This window comes from Bidens hawaiensis, unplaced genomic scaffold (genome assembly GCF_021521415.1).
Source record: "Bidens hawaiensis isolate Kalapana, Puna unplaced genomic scaffold, B.hawaiensis_p1.1 tig00022738_1, whole genome shotgun sequence".
In the NCBI taxonomy this organism is placed as follows: Eukaryota; Viridiplantae; Streptophyta; class Magnoliopsida; order Asterales; family Asteraceae; genus Bidens; species Bidens hawaiensis.
In genome coordinates this window covers 167,538-192,978 of record NW_027493556.1, presented here as the reverse complement: position 1 = coordinate 192,978, position 25,441 = coordinate 167,538, and the positions used below count along the sequence as shown (strand labels likewise).

The following is a 25,441-nucleotide window of genomic DNA, read 5'->3' as shown; positions in this document are numbered from 1 at the left end:
CTCATCTATACTTTTCAAAAATACCATCATTTCTTCCCGGAGCTCGATTATCATCACCTTCATCTCCGGCACCAATTTCCGGCAATTAAACCCAAAATCCCACCTAAATGAATGGCAAAATCACATCAAACACATTATTAAACATCACCCCATTCTTCACTCGCACCACACTCCACACACCCACCAAAATCGAATCCTTATTATACCATTTTGCCGCCATTAAATCCATAACAAGCATAACCAAACTCCACGCCACTATCATCACATCAGGCCTCCTTAAACTCACACCACATGAATCACGCTTCATCCCAGGCTTATTATCATCTGGGTACGCTTTATCTGGCCATATTAATTATGCACGCCAACTGTTCGACGAAATGCCTGATAGAACCAAACGTGTTTATAACAGTATGATCAAGGTGTACACTGAAAAGGGGTTGTGGGGTAATGCAATCCAAGTGTTTGTTGAAATGGTTGAGTCTGGGAAAGTGAAGCCGGACCGGCTTACGTACCCGTTCGTGGCGAAATGCTGCGGTGAATTGGGGATTAATGTGTTTGGGGTTTCGGTTCACGGGTTGGTTGTTAGGAGCGGTGTGGGTTCGAGTACTTTTGTCGGGAATTCGTTGGTGTCGATGTACATGAGTTTTGGGGAAAACGGTAGTGCACGGAAGGTGTTCGATGAAATGCCGGATAGGTGTGTCGTGTCGTGGAATAGTTTGATTAGTGGGTATTTTAGGAACGGGTTTGTTAACGAGTCTTTGTTGGTTTTTGATGAAATGGCTGGTGATAAAGTGGAGATTGATGTTGCTACTGTCGTGTCGGTGCTTCCCGCGTGCGCGTGTTTGAAATGCGTGGATTTCGGGAAAAAGATTCATGATTTGGTGAAAGGTAATAATTTGGATGGGAATTTGTTTGTTCGGAATGCTTTGGTGGATATGTATGTAAAATGCGGTCGAATGGACGACGCGCGTGTTGTCTTTGACGAAACTAGTCAACGAGATGTCGTCACATGGACTGCGATGATCAATGGTTACATTGTAAATAACGACGTGAAAACCGTGATCTCGCTTTGTCCGTTAATGCTGCTTGATAATGTGAAACCTAATGCGATAACGTTAGCTTCTTTTCTTTCGGCTTGTGCAGAGTTAAAGAATTTACGTCAAGGTAAAACCTTTCATGTGTTTGCGATAAAGAACAATCTTGATTCTGATGTTAATGTAGAAACCGGATTGATTGACATGTATGCTAAATGTGCGTCCGTTAGTTATAGTTTTCGTGTGTTTGATAAAACATCCAAAACAAGAACCGCGCCATGGAACGCAATTCTTTCTGGAACGACTGAAAACGGGCTCGGTTCAGAAGCGATATTATTATTCAAAGAAATGAGGCGAAAACGTGTTTTACCGAATGAAGCAACGTTAAAGTGTGTGTTACCCGCGTACGCGATTACAACCGATCTTAAACAAGTAACTGGTTTTCACGGTTATTTAATAAAGTCAGGGTTTTTATCGAAAGGTGATTTGGCGACCGGGTTAATCGATGTATACTCAAAATGTGGAGCTTTGGAACACGCTTACGTGGCGTTTAACGAGGTTGAAGTGCAAAAACGAGATATTATATTATGGAGTGTGATAATATCTGGTTATGGGAAACACGGGGACGGTGCGACTGCAGTTTCACTTTTTAACCAAATGGTTGAAACGGGTGTTCAACCGAACGAGGTCACGTTTACTTCTGTGTTACACGCGTGCAGCCACTCGGGTTTGGTGGACGAGGGTTTGGGTTTGTTTATGTTAATGTTGAAAGACCATAAAGTCAACCCACGTCCGTATCATTACACGTGTATCATTGACCTTTTGGGTCGAGCCGGGAGGCTTCACGAGGCGTATGAGTTAATTACCACAATGCCGTTTGCACCTAACCATACCGTTTGGAGCGCGTTGTTAGCTGCGTGTGTGGTTCATGAGGATGTGGAGTTGGGTGAAATAGCTGCAAAGTGGTTGTTTGAGTTAGAACCTGATAATACTGGGAATTATATATTAATGGGAAATATTTATGCGGCGGTTGGTCGGTGGGAAGAGGCGGAGAATGTGAGGAATATGATAAACCGAATCGGGCTCAGGAAGTCGCCAGCTCATAGCTTTTCATAGGCGTGCGCCATGAATGATTATGAAGGTGGTTAAAAACATAGATTAGACAAATTTTAGAACAGAACTGTTCAAAACAGAAAGATAAATCTGGTGTTATGATATTAATATAGGTTGTAAAATTTAAATCTATGTGCTTGTTAGTTATAAAGATTGTTATTCTTGATGTTGGTAATGGCAAATTGGCAATTAGGGGTGTTCACGGTTCGAAACCGTGAAACCGTCCAAACCGGTCATCGGTTTGGTTTCACGGTTGGTTTTCTTTCTTAACTTTCGGTCGATTGGTTTGAAAATACTCAAACCATAGTGAACGGTTTGGTTTACGGTTTGTACTGAAAACCGACCATATAAACCGGACCAGACCATATGATTTAATCATATATATTTTTTATATTATATATGTGTGTATATAAATATATTACTAGACACATAATATTTCATTATTAATATGTGTATATAAATATGTTAATAAATATTGACAGTTTCTAAACCAAAGTGGGCTAAGCAAGTCCAAAATGCAAGAAACATTGTTAGGTCTTTAAAACTTTTAACTGGAAACAAAGTCAATAGTTGTATGTTAAATTTTATAATTTATTGAGAACTTTACAATGTAATATCAGAAATTATTTGAGACATTTTATAGAAAATTCCGACATGCCCAAACCGTGAAACCAAACCGTTACTAACGATTTGGTTTTGTTCGGTTTAAGTGTTCAACGATTTGGTTTTGGTTTACGAAAATTAAAAACCGTTACTAACGGTTTGACCTAAAACCGCGAAAACCAGACCGTGGACACCCCTAATGACAATGTTATAATCTGGGATTTTGTGCTTTTTTGTTTGTTTTTTTTCTCTTTCACTTGGAATAGATCTTAATTTTGAATATCATAGTTTTATGATTTATTATGGTACTATTATTATTCGAGTTTGTGTTAATACTTTCTCAATGTTTCATATTAATTTTATAAGGATCATGCTAAATATACCTTCCTAATTGCTTGTCATACTTCCATATTCCCCATTCACATCTTATAATTTAAAACTTACATAAAACAAAGATTGAATAGAATGTTTAGTTAACTTTATATTGATGATGTGATTTTCTTTGCCGAGTAAACTAATTTTTTAATTTTTAAATTTTTTTTTGTAATTTAATGTTTTCAACTGTTCAAATATAAAAACTATTTCCATGTTAAAAAAACAAATTATCACATGTGACATTATTTTTTCCTGATTACATCTTCCTTTTTTAAACATAAACATTATTTCTATGTTAAAATATTAATTATCACATAATATTTAATATTTTATACTCAACTAATAAAATTTATGAAGTTTATTACCTAAATACACTATTCAATGAGGTACGTTATGTACATGATGTTGTTGTAACAAACTTGGTTGCTGGCGGTTTTTTAGTCCGTCTTCGGTTGTGGTGGTTACGATGGCTTCTGTAACCACTCTTACCATTCGTGTTTGAACTGTTTGTGGCCGTCTTTGGTGCCGTTGTTATTGGTGAACTTATGAGTGCATTTGTTTTTGTATTCTTTGTTGTGAGGGCGGTACATTTGAGGCCATGTTTTTTTAATATGTTGGTTATTATGCGTTCTAAAATTTATGCTATAATTTATTAACGATTTTGGTAACTCTGAGCCTTCGAAGATGTTGATTTCACTAACATTTGTTGATTTTATTCACTTGTTTTCCTCTTTTGGTAATTGAATGAACAACATCTGCAACATGCAATGATTTTAATCTCCGGTTATGACGTCTATATGCACTATACATTTTGTGGTTATAACCAATAGTAAAAAATAAACAATAACCATTTTGACTAAAACATGCAAAAATAACCAACTTTTACTTTCTTACGTGTTCTGAACCAGCTCATGCTCAAAAATTTCATAAAACGAATAAACTTTATGCCAGTATAAACACAGTTGGAATAGCAATTAAACATTCAATAAACATTGCAAATATACACAACAAAAACATCAATTGGGCAAACAAGTTGTGCCAGGTGAGCCCACTAGTTTCATATATAATAATTAGGGTGGTCATCATTGTATAAGTGAACCTTGTAAAACCTTACATGTCAACTTAAGTGTGAGTTGGAAACACTTTTGTTTTATCCTTAACAAAGTAATATTAGAATTTAGATCTAACTAACGATAGTATATATTAAAAAAATGGGATGTGAAATATAGTGTTCACACTTTTCGTCCCATTTTGGCATTTTCTACATTATAGCATATATATATTCTCTTATTCATTTAGCTTTTTGAACTAAAGTGCTAATATTTAGGCTATGCGTAGCGGAGGGGCTACAAATTGGAGCGTTTTGCGTCGTGTGACGCCCAGTCAGTAAGGATCGAGAATTTGTTTTTGGGATGTATTGGTGTAGAGGCTACAAATAGTAATATATATATATATATAACACATATTTAATATAATAATAATATTCCTTCCCTCTTTCCAGCAATAAAAACAATCCCCCGCCCCTTTTCGTCCAAAAATCGCCGGGGTGTGTGTGTGTGTGTGTTCCCCTCTTGTCGCCTCTATCCTCGCCCCACTACAGGTAGTCTTAGTTCCTGCTTATTACAACAGATACACGTATAAAACCGTATAAAGAATAATATTGATAAATAATTAATATTTATATTTTTAACAGGTGTTTTATTCTCAATTTTTAGGATATGTTAATCTATATTATTAAGCTCATGATTTCCCTGGCGGACGGTTTCAACTTCGAATTTTGCTTCTATTGATTTGCAGTTATAACCTTTTTATTTGTCTGAGCCTCTTCAATTCTAATTTTTAATGGTTTAAACGGGTTAAACACCATAAATGAGGTATTGGTTAAACATCGAGTTTTTTTAACAGTTTTATGCCACGCCCCAACACCGGGATCTTAGTATTAGTTTTTAACAAAAAAAAATCAACCTTTTAAAAATATTTAGTTACATAATAGAAGAAAAAAAAATCTAGATTTAAAATACACACAGTTCTTGTTAGATGGTTGAATGGAGCATTCTAGCACAATTCAATGGGTTTTAATCTTTATTATAATACAATATAAAATAAAATAATATAATATATAAAACTAACGAAAAGTTAAATTTATTTTTTTAACTGCTAATTAATATTTTAAATAGGCTACTAGCTAAATTTACAATATCAGGATACACTCGTCTATCAATCCGGGAATAACCCTCACCTACTGCCAACGCTCGTGAACACTCGCCCGAAGGCACGACAATATGGTAAGATAAAACTCGTTCACTTCAAAGATCCAACTAGTGAAAATCACATACTCGCCTAGTCTCCCATCATCACCCCCTGGTGCTAGTGAAACTAAATGTCTGGGGGGGGGACAGAAATCGAACCTGGGTCACATAAAACACCAAGTATCACTCCATCACTATATGATTTTTAAATTTGAATTTGATTTTTCAAACAGCAGAGCAATGGTTGGTTTGTCTATTTAGGGAAAAAAACACTAATATTTTGAGATTCTTCTCTTTCGATCGCCCATCGCAATGAGATGGTGTAAATGGATCGCCCATCGCAATGAGATGGTGTAAATGGAGACCAACTCAAGGATTTTTTTGTGTGACAAAAGGTTCCGAACAAAAGTAAAAGAAAAATTTTACATGGCTGTAATTAAACCTACGATGCTTTACATAACAGATTGTTTGACCACTAAAAACACATGTAAGCTGGATGTAGCAGAAATGTGAATGTTGAGGTAGATGAATGGGCACACAAGATCTGCTCAATAAGAAATTACATTTATTGAGAAAGGTTAGGGTGACTTATTAGAATTGATTAGAGAAAGTTGTGAGCCTCATTTGAGTTGACTTGTTGTGTACACAAGAGTTGTTAGAGAGAATATAGACAAAATCTAATGATTGGAAAGGAGTTTTGAGGTTTTTTACTGCTATATTACTTTCTGTAAAATTTTTCATTGCTGATTAAGACATCACATATCACAAAACATTTATATGTGTTTAGTTACCATTATACATGGTTTTATGTTTAACCTTTTTGACATTTTATATTTATTTTTTGTTTTTACTTTACTATTTATTATTTATGTCTTGTTTCTTTAGTTTTTGTTTTTATTTTTATTTCTATATTTATATTTAGTTTTTCATATTATCTTACTTTCTCTATATTTTTTGGTACCATCCTATTATCATCATAAATCATTCGTGTAAGAGTCCCAGATTTTTTTTTATAATTCGATAAAAAGATTCATTTTCTTCATAAACAATAGGAAAAATAACCAATAAAACAAAGAAAAATGTCTTATATCTTATTACCTTTAAGTCTGGCACTAGGGGTGTTCAAAAAAATCTAAATCCGTATCCGAAAGATTCGAAATTCCGAATCCAAATTATCTGAATTCTCGGATTCGGATTCGAATAGTGAATTTGATTTTTTTCCGAACTATCCGAAATTTTTTTCGTTATTAAATAATAAATATTATGTATAAATATTGGATATTTTTTTATATTTAGTGAATTTTTCAGATATTTCGAATAATTTTAAGATATTTTGGATAATTTTTTGGATATTTTGGGCAATTTTTTGGATAGTTCGAATAGTTCATTAAAGCCATTTATAATTATTCTTTTCTAGATAATTCAGATGTATGATTCACCTCTGATCGAATATCCGAAATTTCGGATTCAAATAGCGAAATCAACTATCAAAAAGATCTGAATAAGACTTTGAACACCCCTAATTGACACTACCTTTATCTATCTATCTATTATTATTATTATTATTATTATTATTATTATTATTATTTACATTTATCATTTCTGTCCCCCCCCCCCCCGCGCTGGTATAGAACTATGTGTTTCTCTTATAAATTACAAAACTCACTCGTGCATTTATAGGGAATAACTATGGAATGCTTTGATTCCGAATTCATCCCGCGTCTTCAAATCTAAAATGATACTGAAATCACTAATTTTTCTCTCATTTGCAATTTATAATATGTTTTATACATTTATTATTAACTCAACTCACAACTACTTTAAAAAATATTAAAAGTTATAGGCGTTCAAATTACTCATGAACAACAACATTTTCTCTCTTTCTCACACCTTAAAAAATGATGAAGACATAATCACATAATTTGAAGAATGAATTGTGAATGATCTAACACCATTCTCAACATTGTCACGCCCCAACCTATGGCGTAAATGCCGGGGCGTGAACTGATTGTCACAGCTCGTAAGGTTATTATCATGCAAATATTTAAAATTCAAATATCTATTTATTTATTTCAAATAACACCATTATTCATTACAAAAAGAAATCCAAGTAAACAAAACATCAAATAATTCAAATGAACATTTAAAGTCTCAAAATAAACTCTTCTAGCATAAGTCCTTAAACAATTCTTCTAAGTCCACACTTCACATCAAACGATGACCTGCATATGCGTTGAAAATAATATAGTTTGTCAACACGAGGTTGAGTGAGCAACACACCAGTTCAGTTTACATATATAATAAAATACGTAGCTGCAACGAGTCAAATGAGATTAACAAATCAACCAATGAGCAAATAAAATGAGATGTCGAAAAGCACAAGGCTAAATCGACTAGCGTATGATCATACTATTTTATGAGATTATGCTGGACCTCTCTGAATGCGGTTCACATTGAGCACATAAACATATAGCAAGTATGACATGAGATTAGTTAACACATAGGACAACGATTGCAGTTTTGTGTATAGATAAAGTGCGAAGATATACTAAGTTATGCATATGTCCCCAAAATAGTATGAAAACGAGTAAAAATGGGGAATGTGGTACTCACCTCAAAGATGAACGAGGATGGTTAAGATGATGAGAATGAGGAAACGAATCATATGCGAACGTTAAAGCCTAAGAGAATAAAGAATAATCAGACATGCTAAGTACGGGATCTAACTAGATAATTAATAACAAAGAAATATTATTTTAATATTTTATTTATAAGGATTTATTATTAAACTATATTTTTGATTAAAGAAAACATAATAAAATATTGTTTTTAGTTTTATAACGAAAATTACTTGATTTATATATTTGTCAAAACGTTAGTCGTTAAGTTATAATCTCCTTTATTTATATATAAATCTTTATATCTATACGAAAAACGTGCATTAGTAATAAGTATATTTGAACGAAAACGAATATTAAAAGGTCGGTTTTTAGTTAAACAACTAGGTTTAATCATTATTATTACCATTAAAATGAATTTATTGATTAAAAAGGAATTAAAAGATCATTTTCCAAAAATAAGGGGTGAGGGAGAGTCGAACCCTTCACCTCCACCCTCAACCTCACTAGAGTTAACCAGCAGGCTAGCCCAGCAGACGTACAAAGAGATTCTGGTTCAAACATTAATAAACAGAAAACTGTTTATCCCCAAATTGAATATACAAACCCTAATCTCGATTTGATCCCAATTCGTTACAATTGATCAAAACAAGTTTAGGGGTTTTGTTCCCAAGTAAACACGACCCAAACCATACAATTAATTACCTAGATTGATGAACAGAAGAGGAACGACGAGCGTGAACAGGGCCGGCCAGAAAACGATTTGAATGAGCAATTACAGCTCAAGAGAATTCAATTATTTATAGGGGTTTTGTCGGTCACGATATAAGAAATGTATCCTCACAATTAATTGGAATAATAACAACGTTTACGCGATCATTGATGGACGATTAGTGTTGGCCAGGTTTAATAAAGGAAAAACGAGTCAATATGATGCGATTAACATATATAGGCTGTCGGTGAGCCGCGCCTAACATAATTAAACGATTTCCACAATCAAAAGTTGGTTATTGACGATCTTGGACACCTAATTGCTTGCTTGTTTGATCACGGGTTCACGAAATCTAGAATATGGGTCGGGTATGGTGATGGGTATCCATCTTGCAATATGGATTATAACAATATTTATAAACAGACCCTCAAGTTTGGTGATGGACACAGAAACGGTTGGAACTTGTACATTGGGTTAAAAGCGTCATAATTAAATAGTTTAAATATAAATATAATAATAATTTGTAACTCGATAAATGCGGGAAGTTTATTAATGATGAAGCCCAGACCCGTAAATGGGTCGGGTAACGGTTACAAATGAAAAGGTGGAAAACCCGAAATGTTACAGTATCCCCTACTTTTGGGAATTTCGTCCTGAAATTAGAGAATCAGCAACGAAAAGATGAGGATACTTGAGTTTCATCTGGTCCTCACGCTCCCACATAAACTCGGTGCCTTGCTTAGAATTCCAACGAACTTTAACCAAAGGGATGCGGCTTCGCTTAGTAACTTTATCCATATGATCCATAATCTCAATAGGTTGCTCAACAAAATGCATAGTCTCATCGATACTAACTTCATCGAGAGGGATGTGGAGATTACCCTCGGCAAGACACTTCTTGAGGTTAGAAACATGAAACACCGGGTGAATATTAGAGAGTTCAACAGGAAGTTTGAGACGATACGCAACAGGACCAACTCTATCAATAATCTCAAAATGACCAACAAAACGAGGAGCTAGTTTTCCCTTCTTTCCAAAACGAACAATTCCCTTCCAAGGGGAAGCTTTGAGTAAGACAAAATCACCAACACTGAACTCAAGGGGTTTACGTCTCTTATCAACATAACTCTTCTGACGACTACGAGCATCAAGGAAATTTTGACGAATTTGAGCAATACGATCAGTCGTTTCTTGGACTAGTTCAGGACCAGTGATTTGAGATTCACCAACTTCGTTCCAACAGATCGGAGATTGACATTTACGACCATAGAGCGCTTTAAAAGGTGTCATACCAATACTAGAGTGAAAACTATTATTATAAGAGAACTCGATAAGCGGTAGATGAATATCCCAATTTCCTCCAAAATCGAGGATACAAGAACGGAGCATATCCTCTAAAGTTTGAATCGTTCGCTCGGATTGACCGTCAGATTGCGGGTGATAAGCAGTACTAAGATCCAATCGAGTACCCAAAGCGGATTGAAGCGACTTCCAAAAATGAGAAGTAAATCGACCATCGCGATCAGATATAATAGATAACGGAGTTCCATGATGACAAACAATTTTCTCAACTTAGATACACGCCAATTGCTTGACAGAATAAGTCTCTTTGATGGGAATGAAATGAACAGACTTGGTCAGACGATCAACAATTACCCAAATACTATCATGTTGCTTGCGGGTAGAAGGAAGCTTAGTGAAAAAGTCCATGGCAATACCTTCCCATTTCCACTAAGGGATGGGAGGTTGCTCGAGTAAACTAAAAGGTCGATGATGCTCGTCTTTCACTTTGGAACAAGTGAGGCATTTAGAAACATACAAAGCGATATCTTTCTTCATACCAGGCCACAAATAGACATAACGAAGGTCAGCGTACATCTTATCCGCACTAGGATGTATGGAATATCATGACTTGTGAGCTTCATACATAATAAATGTGTGAAAATCATCACGATTGGGGATCCATAAGCGGTTAAGAAAGTAAATCAGACCATTGGGTTTCGTTTCAAGTTGGGTTTCAACACCACACGACATCTCGTCATACATATTGCCTTCTGTGACGGATTCGTGTTGAGCATCGAGAACACACTTTTCGAGATCATTTTGAACAAGAACACAAGTAATAAGTATCGATTTGAATGGCTTCTTTCGACTGAGAGCGTCGGCCACGACATTCGCCTTTCCAAGATGATAGCGAATTTCGCAATCGTAGTCGCTAAGCAACTCGGCCCATCGACGTTGTCTCATATTGAGTTCTTTTTGGTCAAAAATGTGTTGGAGACTCTTGTGATCGGTGAACACCACATACTTCGTACCCTAGAAATAATGTCTCCAAATTTTCAAGGCAAATACGACAGCACCAAGTTCAAGATCATGCGTCGTGTAATTTTTCTCATGAACCTTGAGTTGTCTCAAAACGTAAGCAACAACCTTGCCTCGTTGCATGAGAACGCAACCAAGACCTTGGTTAGAAGCGTCGCATAAAACGATAAAATCTTCATTTCCTTCCGGAAGAGTAAGGATAGGAGCATTGCAAAGCATGTCCTTAACAGTTTCAAAGGCTTCTTCTTGCTTTGACCCCCACACAAAGGTTTCAATCCTTAAGAGTTTCAAAGACTTCTTCTTGCTTTAACCCCCACACAAAGGTTTCACCTTTGTGGGTTAAAGCGGTAAGAGGCAATGCGATATTGGAAAAGTTATGAATGAAACGACGGTAATAACCCGCCAAACCGAGAAAAGAACGGACTTCGGTGGGAGTCCTAAGCGGCTTCCAATTCTTAACAGCTTCGATCTTTGCAGGATCAACATGAATACCCTTTTCGTTAACAATATGGCCCAAAAACTGAACTTCCTTCAACCAAAACTCGCACTTAGAAAACTTGGCATACAATTGCTCCTTTCGAAGCGGATCAAGAATGGTATGGAGATGATTCTTGTGGTCGCTTTTGGATTTTGAATAGATCAAAATGTCATCGATGAAAACAATAACGAACTTGTCCAAATAAGGTTTACAAACATGGTTCATGAGGTCCATAAACACCGCGGGTGTGTTTTTCAACCCAAAAGGCATAACACAGAACTCGTAATGACCATAAAGAGTACGAAAGGCGGTCTTGGGGATGTCATCTTCACTAACTCGGAGTTGATGATAACCCGAACGGAGATCGATCTTCGAGAAGCATGCGGCTACTTGAAGTTTATCGAAAAGATCGTTGATTCGAGGGAGCGGATAACGATTCTTAACGGTAAGCTTGTTGAGTTCACGATAGTCAATGCACATGCGGAAAGAACCATCTTTCTTCTTGACAAATAGCACAGGTGCGCCCCAAGGAGAAGAACTCGGACGAATAAAACCCTTGTCCGAAAGTTCTTGGAGTTGGCTTGAGAGTTCTTGCATCTCGGAGGGTGCAAGATGGTAAGGGGCTTCAGCTACGGGGTTAGCTCCGGGGATAAGATCAATTCGGAATTCGACTTGAGGAACCGGAGGAAGACCGGTGACATCATTGGGAAAAACATCGGGAAAGTCGCGAACAACCGCGATATCGGATAATTTCTTCTCTTTTCGCTCTTTCTCTACCACGAGTTCTAGGAAGGCGACACATTTCTTGTGCAAATAACGTTGAGCTTGAAAGCAGGACATGAGATTAATCTTGGACGTTGGAGTATCACCGAAAACCTTAAGAATACGACCGTTTTTGAGAGGTATACGAATAAACTTTTCGAAACAAACAACTTCCGTACGATTAAGAGTTAACCAATCCATCCCTACAATTACATCGAAACTACCCATTTGCATCGAAATGAGGTCAATTAGAAACTCGAATTTGTTAAGAACTATGACACAATCACTGACTACCGAGTCAATCATAATAGAATTCCCGTCGGCTACTTCTACGGTAAAAGGTCTAGACAACTTATCCCGAGGCTTATCAATAATATACACAAAATTCAAAGATATAAAACTCTTATCGGCACCCGTATCAAACAAAACCGAAGCATAATGATTATCAATGAGAAACGTACCATTCACCACGTCGCTAGAACTCTGAGCTTGATTCACATTCATCATAAACTCACGACCATTGGACCCTTGAGGGGTTTGAGCAACTTGGTTCAAAGGAGGAGCTTGAATAACAGGAGCTTGTGTTGATGCCGATGGGGGAGCCATGAGCTGAGGCACATGAGGTGCATGGGTTTGAGGTGCATAGGCTTGAGGTTGGTAGGTTTGCACTTGGTAGGCTTGGGCAGTGTAGTACGGTGCATGGTATACTTGGGCTTGTGGTGGATGGGTAACATAAAGAGGTACACACATGATATGGGCTTGGTTAGCATGGGTGAGTAATGGGCAGGCATTACGGAAATGATCAGGGTCTCCGCAGTGGTAGCAAGCTCGGGTATTAGGAACACCGGACTGAGCAGGGTTAGCATCAGGTCTAGCAGTAGGGGGTGCAGACCGGGTTTGGACAACTTGAGAACCAGGCGGTGCACGACAAGTATTGTCAAGATGGCCGTAATGGTTGCATTGAATGCACAACCGGCAGCGGGATTGAACCGGGTGATGGCGGTTATACTTGGCACAAAGTGGATGTGGGCCAAAGTAAGCTTTCTTGTTTGGAGCATTAGGGTCATTTGGGGCTTGGTTGTTGGATTGGTTAATGGAGTAGTTTTGGTAGTTGGGCTTACGTTTTTGGTGGTTCTTGTTGAAGCGGTTGTTGTTGTATGATGGTTTGGCCTCAACTTTGGCATCGGTAGAGGAGTCGGTCTTTGTCTTGTCGGGAGTGTGCTTGGATTCCTTGCGAGACAAGGCTCCATCCCGAACGTGACTATTGGTGAGGGAGGCAGCTAGGTCCATTGCCTCACCGATTGTTAGTGGGTCACGACTCATTACGGCATCACGGAAAGCGAGCGGGAGACCGCGAATGTATTTCTGGATTCCGCGGTTCTCGGGGGTTACCAGGTGTGGCACAATACGGCTTAGTTCGCGGAATCGGTTAGAATAAGTGGAGTTATCGCCACCAACTTGCTTAAGATCCCAAAACTCCGCTTCCAACCTCTGCAGTTCATGTTCCGGGAAAAATTCCTTTTTCATCGCCTCCTTCAATTCCTCCCAAGGCATATCCACGACCAAATCAGACCCTTGGTCGTTCCTCAGGGCATTCCACCATACAACAGCTCGATCCATAAAGCAGCTAGAAGCAAACTTGGTCCGTTTGACATCCGGACATTCACAGTGGATAAATATGTTCTCTATTTCTTCAAACCATTGGAGCAAGGCGGTGACATTTTCCTCACCACGGAAGGATGGAGGTTTGGTGCTCAAGAATTTACGAAAATCATAGTTGTTGGGTGCGGCCGAGGTGGCTGATCCGTTAGAATTGAGGCTTTGGATCCGGGTGACAATTGCTGGCATAGCAACAACAAACTCTCTCGTGATTCTAGTAGCCAGGCGGCAGTCGCGTGAGCCAGCTGAACGTTGATGACGACGGTGATTTTTTAGTGACGACATTCTACGGGAAAATAAGAGTAAAGATTTATGAGTTGGGTGTAACATTTCCAAATTTTCCAAAATATATGATGGAAAATATAAAATAAGAAAATGAAAATACCTCACTTTGAATAAAATGAAAGGATAAGTTCATCACACATTGAAAGATGGAAAAATATGGAAGTTCCCACATGGGTATAAATATGGAATGTAATTTGATCCCACGTGGAAAATTGAAAGAAAATGATAGCTCTTTATAAGGAAATGAGTTTCCATAATAATATTCTTATATGATAGGTCACACTCAAGTGGTCCTAGCGGAGGGTGCGTAAGCACCCGAACGCGCGCGCGCACGGGCGATGGGCACAATGTGGCGCTTTGATTGCACACTTTGAACTTCGCACGCTCGCATCGCCGCGAGCCGCTATAGGGCCGCCTTAGTATTTTCGTGGAAAATTAGAACTTTTAGAAAATCAACCTATCGCGGTACGCGATAGGCTCCCAAAGTGACCCGTCGCGGTACGCGACGTGGAAGTTACGCATACTGCCATGTCACCTGACACACGTCAGAAATGGGGATGACTCATCAACCCGTCGCGGTACGCGACACCTGTTTATTGAACCCATCGCGGTACGCGATGGGTCAGAAAATCAGCTATAAAAGGGGGCGAAATCAGCCTTCATTTCCTGCTCAGAATTTTCTCTCTCTCAAATTTTCTTAAGGATGTTGGTATAATACCCGAGTGGTCGTAGCGATATCCTATCCGATCGTAAGAAGCTTTTATACACGAATCCAAAAGCTCTACCTGAATAAGGTAAGACATTGTGTTATCGTGTAAATTTTCTAATCTCGTGATTATCGTTATGATTATGGGATTATATTAACTTAGCAAATGGTCATGATGATTTCAAAACCTATAAAACTCATGGCAAATGGTCCAAATGTTTTCAAATATATTTTTAAAGTATTTTAAATACATTACAGTGATTAAGTCTCTGTAGACTTACGGGATGGTTACTACTGGTATTGTGGGGTTTTGTATACAAGGCTTACCTACTGGGCTATTACACGTTACTTATTGGAAAAGTGTTAGCCAATAAGTAATATGACCACAGTCACAGATACGGTCGAGTGACAAGTACCTTTCGGTAATTTATAAGCAGGCAGGTGTAAAAACATCTTAATGCTGTAATTGTATATGTGGCATTATAAATGAATGTACTCACCAGTATTTCCCACTGATCAAATATTTTAAAAAATGTTTCAGGTGAGATGATAAAGATAAAGGGATGGTGCCTGCGGGCCTTCCATCTTAAATAAGTGGCTTATCACCAGAATAAAGAAACATGTTTTTTTTTTTGTAAAATAGGGTTTATCCCTATAAAACATTTGTAAGGATATAAATGGATTATATCCAACTAGATGAAATGAAAATCATGGTGTTTTACACTCTGATAATTTTTCCTAACTACGGTCCTGATGAATATTTTTCGCTGCTAAATAATAAACACCGATACCACCACTCGCGTTCACGGCTTCCCTCCCGGGGTATGGGTTCGGGGGCTGTGACAGAAGTGGTATCAGATCCACTGGTTTAAGCAACATTTGTATTTTTAATAATACATATTCTTAAACATAAGAGTTAGGAAATCAACATGTTTACTTCTGTGATAATTATACGGATAAGATTCTAGCAATAAATATTATATGGTTTATTTTAGATTTCGTTAAATAGTATAAGTAACTTAATAGAAGTATTCCAAAAATCTATCCATCACCAACATGAGTATGGATATAATAAACCCAGCAAATAGAAATTAAAGAAACGGAAATGAACCCATGGTATTTCAAAATCATAACCAACCTTAGAAAAAGAAACTAATTGGAATCGATAAGAATAATAAAAGGAGAAAGAGACAAGAAATTTGTGTAACACAACTACAGCCAGAACCACAACTCACATGGAGCTGCATAGAAACCCATATCAAAGAAGATAAATAAATGTCTAGATGAGTATGAAATATTCCAATAGGCAATCAATAATAGCAACGTAGGGACGTCTATCAACCCTCCAGCCACAATCAAAAAGTTGATATTTTCCCGACGAACAATCAAACCTAGGCCGGTTAGAAAGAATGATGAATAAAAGATTGGCAGTTCCACATTATGATAAAATCCCTATGCACCTTGTTAACCTTTAAACTCCAACCCATTTCTTAAGTTGGAATAAACACAACTAATCTCTAGCAAGTATACTTAAGGGAACATATGAGGCTAAGACTCAAGATATAAGATTACAAACAATACGAAGATAAAGATCTGAAAGCTATCAACTGATGGACATTAATCAAAGCTTTACTTAGAATTATTACGGTCGGAAATCATACATCTAAAAGGTAAAATATATATATAGAAATGATACATATAAATAAAGTAAAAGTAGCAATAATCAACAATTTTAAATGCCAATTTGATATTCTTAAGAGAAGATAGAGTTATTAGGTTCTAAGCAAATTTACTTTCGATAAATCTGACCGGATTCAATGGATTGGTTAGTAGCCAATCATGATTAAATTCTATGTAATAAGAATTATGTTGAGAATTGTACGCCTACAGGAGAGATTATTACAATTGCAAGGAGACAAGATCTCTAAGCCTATAAACTTCAAGAAAGCAATAAAATACCGAAGGAAGTAAGGCATAGTATCAGAATATGCTGATGTTTTTCCAAGAGATTTACCTGGATAATCACCAGATTGAGAAATTAAAATTTAGAATTTATGTCATACCAGAAGTAGCGCCAATTGCTAAAGCACCTTATCATTAAGCACCAACATATTTGCTAGAATTAAAGAAGCAATTAGACGAATTGCTAGAAAAAGGATTTATAAGAGCTCATTTGGATAAGCATCAGTTGAATTGATGAATATGTGTATAAATTATTGAAAACTGAATAAGGTCACAATTAAGAATCGATATTCATTATCAAGAACTGATGATCTATTTTAATTAAACCTTAATGAGCTCGATAAATTTTCTAAAATCGATTTACGTTCAGGATACAATCAATTAAGGAAAAGAAAAAGATTAATGACATTTAGTAACCTTATTCCTTGACAAGTGAAAATCTATACAAACACAAGCAAGTAAGCAATATTTTTTTAATTTTTTAAACCCTAAACCAAATCAATCGGTGTCGGCAATTAAAAAAAATAAATTAAAACAACTAACCAAGTCAACCGTAATATAAATGACCAACAAAGAAAGATTAAGAAAGGATTTGAAATGTTAGGGAACAAGATATTCTTGAGACTGTGTATAGATCGAGACATGGTCACTACAAGTTTACAATAATGTCGTTTGGTTTAACCAATGCCCAAGTTACATTTATGGGTACGATAAATCATATATGTAAACCGTATTTGGAATCATGATGTACTTATTCATTCCAAAACTAGTTATGATCATGTCAAACATCTTTATACTTTTTGACACTATTGAGAAAAGAAAGACTTTATGCTAAATTCTCAAAGTGTAAATTTTGAAGTACAATTTCTAGGTCATTTGATTAACAACGAAAATATTCATATGGACACTTCCAAAATAAAGGCTATGGGAAGTTCCTAAAACTCATACAAAAATCATAGTTTCTTAGGGTTAGCAAAATATTATAGACTTTTCATTCAAAATCTTCCTCGAATAGAAGTCTTGTTAACAAAGTTAACATGCAAAGAATATTAAATAATGAACCAGGCAATAAGGAAATTTTGTAACTTAGAATGCAAAAAGTTAGCAGATACCCTGAAACTCGCCTTACCAGAAGGAATTGAAAATTTCACCGTTTATAGTGATACTTCCAAATCAGGATTGGAATGTATGCTAATGCAATATGAGAAAGTTATTATGCATTTAGACAATTGGAGAAGCATGAAGAAAATTATAAAATACGTGATCTAGAATTGGGAGCAATAAATCTTGCCCTAGAGATCTAGAGGCATTATAATAAACTTTTCGTATTCACAGATAATAAAAGTTTAAAATATATTTTTTTAACAAAAGGAGCTCAACCTATGTGGGTCAGTCCAATATTTATCTCATAAATATCTATGAACCTTGGCAGCAAACCCTTACTATATTCATACTTCATGAATATCTACCAATCCAAGTTCATGATAGTCTTTCCTTCACATTTGTTCCCACAAATATGATCGACTAGGGACATTTAGAATAATTGACTTATTCACGGACTTAAACATGCAAAGTGGAACATAACTCAAAAACATAATCATAACCAAAACCATATGATTGAGTTAAAATAATTGTTCTGATATCCAAATACAAAATTTGATCAAATCCAATCACTAGAATATCGAAGTCCTAAGGCGCAAGTATGACCCTCATGCTTTGGCCTTTCTAGGAGTTTCGTGAGTGGATCCGCAATTTTTTGATCAGTGTGAACTTTGCGAATACATATCTTTCCCTTTTCAACTTCATCCCTTATGTAGTTGAATCTCCGCTCAATATGTCTTGTCTTTTGATGTGCACGGGGTTCCTTGATTTGAGCAAACGCTTCCTCGTTGTCACAAAAGATTTCTAAAGTGTCCTGAATGGTACAGACTACCCCTAGATCGGCAATGAACTTTCTAATCCACTTATCTTCTTGAGCTACCAAAGAGGCGGCGATGTACACTCTATGGAAAAATTTTAGCAAGTATAAAATTTAGCCTAATACGCTGACAAATGTTTAAAGCAGTAAGCATCATGAGAAAATCAAAACAAGTGTATGCTCTTAAACAAAATCTGCATATTGATTTAACAGAGCAATTAAGAAAACACTCATGAAGCAACTACTACTAATGATACTAAAGGATTAAAAGAAATAAAAATGATAATACTGGAATTGGAAATTCCAGGAAAAGAAGAATCTGGCTACTCATCCAAAGAAATCTACAAGAAAGGATTCTCAGCAAAACAAATATACGATACGCCCTAAAGGAATAAGATATATTAGGATGGAAGAAAATCTATTGGCAGATTAAGTATCAACATGTTCAACTTGTTCGCAAGTGGAAAGCCGAACATCACAAGCCATTTAGGATTACTTCAACTAATTAGATTTGTCAAAATGGAAATAGGAAATTAATAACAATGGGATTTGTTAATTACCTATGGCAAGAAGAGGTAATGGCACAATCTGGATGATTGTGGATAGATTAAGAAGGACAACTCATTGAATACCAATAAAGGGAACTTTTAAATAGAAAAATTAGCTAAATTATATGTAGACAGGTTTGTCTCACTTTATGTAGTTCTTAGTGTCTGATCAAGATAATCGATTTACTTTTCATTTTTAGAAGAATTTCTAGATAGCTATGGAAACAAGAGTAAACTTAAGCATAACATACCATACAAAGACTAATGGTCAAAATGAAAGGACCATACAAACATTAGAATTCATGCTACGAGGATAGTGGAAATTGGAATAACCATTTGCCACTAATGCTTATCACTTATACATTAATGCTACCTCATTTAAAACACTTTATGGAAAAAAAAAGTGTCAAATTCCAGTATGTTGAGCAGAAATATGAGAAACAAATGCTTAGATTTACAAATACGAAAAAACAACAAGAGATCATCATAAGAGTTATGTAGATCATCTACGCAAGCCAATAGAAATCCGAGATTAGAGATAAAAGGATCTCCATGGAAAGGAGTAATTCAATTCAGATGGAAAGGAAAGTTGAGTCCAAGGTTTATTGGACCATTCCAAACTATTAAACGAATACGATCAGTAGCTAATTAGCTAAAGCTGATATACGAAATTACTGGCGTACATAATGAACACGGGAAGGTTGTCATCATTACACAAAGGATATAAGAAATAAAGCATGATTAGCTGAAATGTTAATCAAGAAGAATGATTCAAAAGAAGACTGAATCAAAAATACATTCTAGTTAACATCGGTAAATGTTTAGAATACAGAAGTAAGGTAAATAATTAAACACAACTGGCCATTGTGCTTAGAAATTTACAATTACTTATGATGTTCTATATCATTAACTGACTGCATCAATTACATATGCAGAAAAGTTAGAATAACCTCTCTTAAGGATCTCGAGGACTAGATTTATTCCAAGGTGGGGATAATGTAACATTTCCAAATTTTCCAAAACATATGATGGAAAATATAAAATAAGAAAATGGAAATACCTCACTTTGAATAAAATGAAAGGATAAGTTCATCCCACATTTAAAGATGGAAAAATATGGAAGTTCCCACATGGGTATAAATATGGAATGTAATTTGATCCCACATGGAAACCTGAAAGAAAATGAAAGCTCTTTATAAGGAAATGAGTTTCCATAATAATATTCTTATATGATAGGTCCTCTCAAGTGGTCCTAGCGGAGGTTGCGTAAGCACCCGAACGCCCACGCGCACGGGCACGGGCTCGGGCGATGGGCGCAATGTGGGGCTTTGATGGCGCACTTTGCACTTCGGACGCTCGCATCGCCACGAGCCGCTATAGAGCCGCCTTAGTATTTTTGTGGAAAATTAGAATTTTTAGAAAATCAACCTATCGCGGTACGCGATAGGCTCCCAAAGTGACCCGTCGTGGTATGCGACGTGGAAGTTACGCATACTGCTGTAACATCACGTAAATTTCGAACCAAGAATGTCAATTTCCATAGTCAAGGGACCAATTTTGCCAATTTCCAAACTTTAAGGGCTAGAATGTAATTTCTGAAATCCTGACACATCACGCTACGCGATGGATCAAGAGGAAGCCCCATCGCGTACCGCGATGGGGTTGTCTGACACATGTGACACGTGTGCCACGTGGCACACGGTGGCCGCATCTGCCGCCACGTGGCAACACGTCCGCCACGTGTTGCCACGTGGCTCGGCGCTTGCCACCTGTCGCCACGTGGCAAGCCTAGTAGGTGACTGGCCAGGCCTACATCGCGGTACGCGATGGGCCGGCCAAGGAACCCATTCTCGTACCGCGATGGGGTCCAAAGTTAGCCCTATAAATAGCAGCTACGGGTTCAGTTGTTCCCACACCAAATCTCACACATTCACACTCTCTCTAGCTTCTCACTCTACCTCGAAGTTCGTACCATCGATCCGCCTCGATAACCGTGCCCCGTTACCTCGTTTTCCGTGCCCTACACCTCGATAGACGTGCCACTTTCCGATGACGTTCCGAGTAAAGAGGAGGTGCTGCCCGACGTCCCGATAGCTACCTCGAAGTACGTGCCAAGAAGTATTGGTGCCTCGAGAAACGTGCCAAGTGTGGAAGGAAGTGTTGATCAAGTGAAAGTTGAAAAGTGAGTAGCGTCAGACTGCTGCCCAAATGTCTAGGGTATTTCTAAGACAACTAAGGTAGGCATAATGCCCGGCCAAAATAATAATAAAATATTATAACGGCTTAATACCCGAGTCGATATTATTCTCGATACACAAAGAAATGAATAACAAAGAAAATAAAGAAAGAGAAATAAAAAATATATATATATGAGTATATATATGTGTATAAATATTCTTTGTTATAAAATATATTATTTAAGTGTAATGAGTATACTTAAATAATAAAGAAAGAAATACGTTTCTTAATGAAGAAGAAACGTTGGGTTTTTATAAATAAACTAAAGGTTTATTAATATTACTTTTCAACTAAAGGTTTTAAAGCAAAAAGAGATTATGAACTAAAGGTTCATCGAGATAAATAAGACTAAAGGTCTTAAGCCGGATCGTGTATCCGATTAATAAAAGTTATACTCGTACTATAGGTGCGAGATAGCGAGAAAGACTCAACGGACGGTGTTGGAAGCCGATCCCATTTGAAAGGTGAATACGCCCGACTTTTACAAACTTGTTTTCAAACAAACAAACATGTTATGTGTAAAACTTTACATGAGGCTACGTGTCTCTAAAATCATTATAAATAAGAGTATAAGCCAGCCCTCAGGCTATGGTATACATTTGTCTGGATCCTTACATATGTGGAATGCGGTGGGCACATCGCACCACGCTTGGTCACGACCTCCAGCCACGATGGGCCGGACCTAAGTTACGTCCAAGTGGGGAATGGCCATGTGTATATTTATGGTACCTAAGTTATGTAATAAACGTTGCGGTGTTTCGCTGAGGTGACCTAGTGCAGAGACTCGAGTTTATGATGATTGTTTTAACTTGATTATTCCTAAGCCAAGATGGGCCGAGACCTACGTGGTCTCGAGGGGTAATTAAGTAAAGAAAATATTTTAGCGTCAGCATATTCACCAGCATTCGTTGATGACGTATTTTAATAACATTTTGCAGGTAATCAAGATTAGAGCTTGAAGGACGAAGAAGCTCTAGAATCCGATGTCTCGGATAATTTTGTGTAAATATTAAAACATGGTGGTTTTGTAAACTATAAACAAGTAAATACTAAACGAGACTTTTGTTTCGTCTTTTGTAATGTAAATATTTTATATTATCGATCATTATGTTTTTATAAAGACTTCCGCTATAACCCGTTACTCTGATTTATTTACAAATATGGTTCCAACTATGGATCATACCCCTAGGCCTAGAATGGGGGTGTGACAACTGCCACGTCACCTGACATGTGTCAGAAATGGGGATGACTCATCAACCCGTCGCGGTACGCGACGCCTGTTTATTGAACCCATCGCGGTACGCGATGGGTCAGAAAATCAGCTATAAAAGGGGGCGAAATCGGCCTTCATTTCCTGCTCAGAATTTTCTTTCTCTCTCAAATTTTCTTAAGGATGTTGGTATAATACCCGAGTGTTCGTAACGATATCCTATCCGATCGAAAGAAGCTTTTATACACGAATCCAAAAGCTCTACCTGAATAAGGTAAGACATTGTGTTATCGTGTAAAGTTTCTAATCTCGTGATTATCGTTATGATTATGGGATTATATTAACTTAGCTATACTACATTGTCTTTAACCTAGGTGCTTAATACCAGGAAGCTCATAAACCGTAAACTTGCAAAGTGAGACATTCGAGTTTTTGTATCACTCACATTTGCGAGAGACAACTATTTTTCCGAAATTGCCATGATGATTTCAAAATCTATAAAACTCATGGCAAATGGTCCAAATGTTTTCAAATATATTTTTAAAGTATTTTAAATACATTACAGTGATTAAGTCTCTGTAGACTTACGGGATGGTTACTACTGGTATTGTGGGGTTTTGTATACAAGGCTTGCCTACTGGGCTATTACACGTTACTTATTGGACAAGTGTTAGCCAATAAGTAATATGACCACACTCACAGATACGGTCGAGTGACAAATACCTTTCGGTAATTTGTAAGCAGGCAGGCGTAAAAACATCTTAATGTTGTAATTGTATATGTGGCATTATAAATGAATGTACTCACCAGTGTTTCCCGCTAATCAAATATTTTAAAACATGTTTCAGGTGAGATGATAAAGATAAAGGGATGGTGCATGCGGGCCTTCCAGCTTAAATAAGTGGCTTATCACCAGAATAAAGAAACATGTTTTTTTTTTGTAAAATAGGGTTTATCCCTATAAAACATTTGTAAGGATATAAATGGATTATATCCAACTAGATGAATGAAAATCATGGTGTTTTACACTCTAATAATTTTTCCTAACTACAGTCCTGATGAATATTTTCCGCTGCTAAATAATAAACACCGATACCACCACTCGCGTTCACGGCTCCCCTCCCAGGGTATGGGTTCGGGGGCTGTGACATTGGGGGATCATATGTGTAAATATTTATGGGAAAACAAAGTTATGTGAAAACATTAAGTTTCTGTTAGGTTAGTTTCACAAAAAAATATAATGAAACGCATCTAGGGACGTTGGCCTCTCATGAGCTTTCCATGGCAATTTGAATGGCCCAACAATAATTAACGAACAAACATTTGAGTTGGCAGCCCATGAGCGTTACATGGCAATTTGGTTGTCCCAACTAATTAACGAATTATCGATGCAATATAGTTTTTCGGCCCGATTAGCGTCTTTGACCGACCAAACTAAATAACGAACTATCGAAATAAAATATGGGTAATCAGAGTATCTTGTGGACCACCACGTTGATGACTCCGACAAAAATACGAAACAAGTTAGTAAATGGATAGTCGGGATTCCCGACTAACCACTTGAAATAACGTAAAAACCATAATCGGGGGGCTACCGAATTTATGCAACGAACCACCGTGAATTCGGTTTTAAAATGTACATAGGAATGCAACCACTAGTGTGGTCACGGTTGACAGCTTAGGGTGTCGGTCACATGGCATTTATGGGTCTCGCTCGGGTCCATAGGGTTGAGTACTATGGTCAGGTTATCACCCAGGTAAGTAATAGCGTCTTACCTTTGGTTCTTGGAACCGATTTGCCAGTGCCCAACTCAAAGTTGCTCACCCCTTTTTATATGATAGGGACATGCCACATAACCTATCCCTAAGGAGAACGAGTTAAAACAACATGTAGGAATTCTTAAGGAATTTCCCGCAATTAAAAAGCAATCTAATATTAGTTTTAAATTTAAATAAAAATTTAAAGTTTTGAGGGATAGCCTCGGAGAAGTGCGTGTGTGCATGACAATAATATAATAACAATAAAAAAAATTATTAACTGAGGGAAAGCAATAAAAATCAAATAGAACACGTAAGGTAAGCATATAAGCACGTATAGGGCTCCTAAACATGTGTCTAAGGCAATCTCTAACGACCTATCTTAAACCTTCGGCTCTGATACCAATCTGTCACACCCCAACCTACGGCGGAAATGCCGGGGCGTGGACTGATTGTCACAACTCGTAAGGTTACTATCATGCTAATATTTAAAATTCAAATATCTATTTAGTTAATTCAAATAACACCATTATTCATTACAAAAAGATTTCCAAGTAAACAAAACATCAAATAATTCAAATGAACATTTAAAGTCTCAAAATAAACTCTTCTAGCATAAGTCCTTAAACAACTCTTCTAAGTCCACACTTCACATCAAACGGTGACCTGCATATGCGTTGAAAATAATATAGTTTGTCAAAACGAGGTTGAGTGAGCAACACACCAGTTCAGTTTACATATATAATAAAATACGTAGCTGCAACGAGTCAAATGAGATTAACAAATCAACCAATGAGCAAATAAAATGACATGTTGAAAAGCACAAGGCTAAATCGACTAGCGTATGATCATACTATTTTCTGAGATTATGCTGGACCTCTCCGAATGCGG

The 25,441-nt window shown here is 36.9% G+C and overlaps 1 protein-coding gene across 1 annotated transcript; it reads left to right on the top strand.

Moving 5' to 3' along the window:
- The first annotated feature begins 40 nt into the window (after positions 1 to 40).
- LOC143566180 (pentatricopeptide repeat-containing protein At5g39350-like) lies at positions 41 to 2,251 on the top strand. The gene has a single exon (XM_077052940.1). The coding sequence runs from the start codon at positions 108 to 110 to the stop codon at positions 2,148 to 2,150; it is 2,043 nt and encodes a 680-aa protein (XP_076909055.1). The 5' UTR covers positions 41 to 107; the 3' UTR covers positions 2,151 to 2,251.
- Positions 2,252 to 25,441: the final 23,190 nt, after the last annotated feature.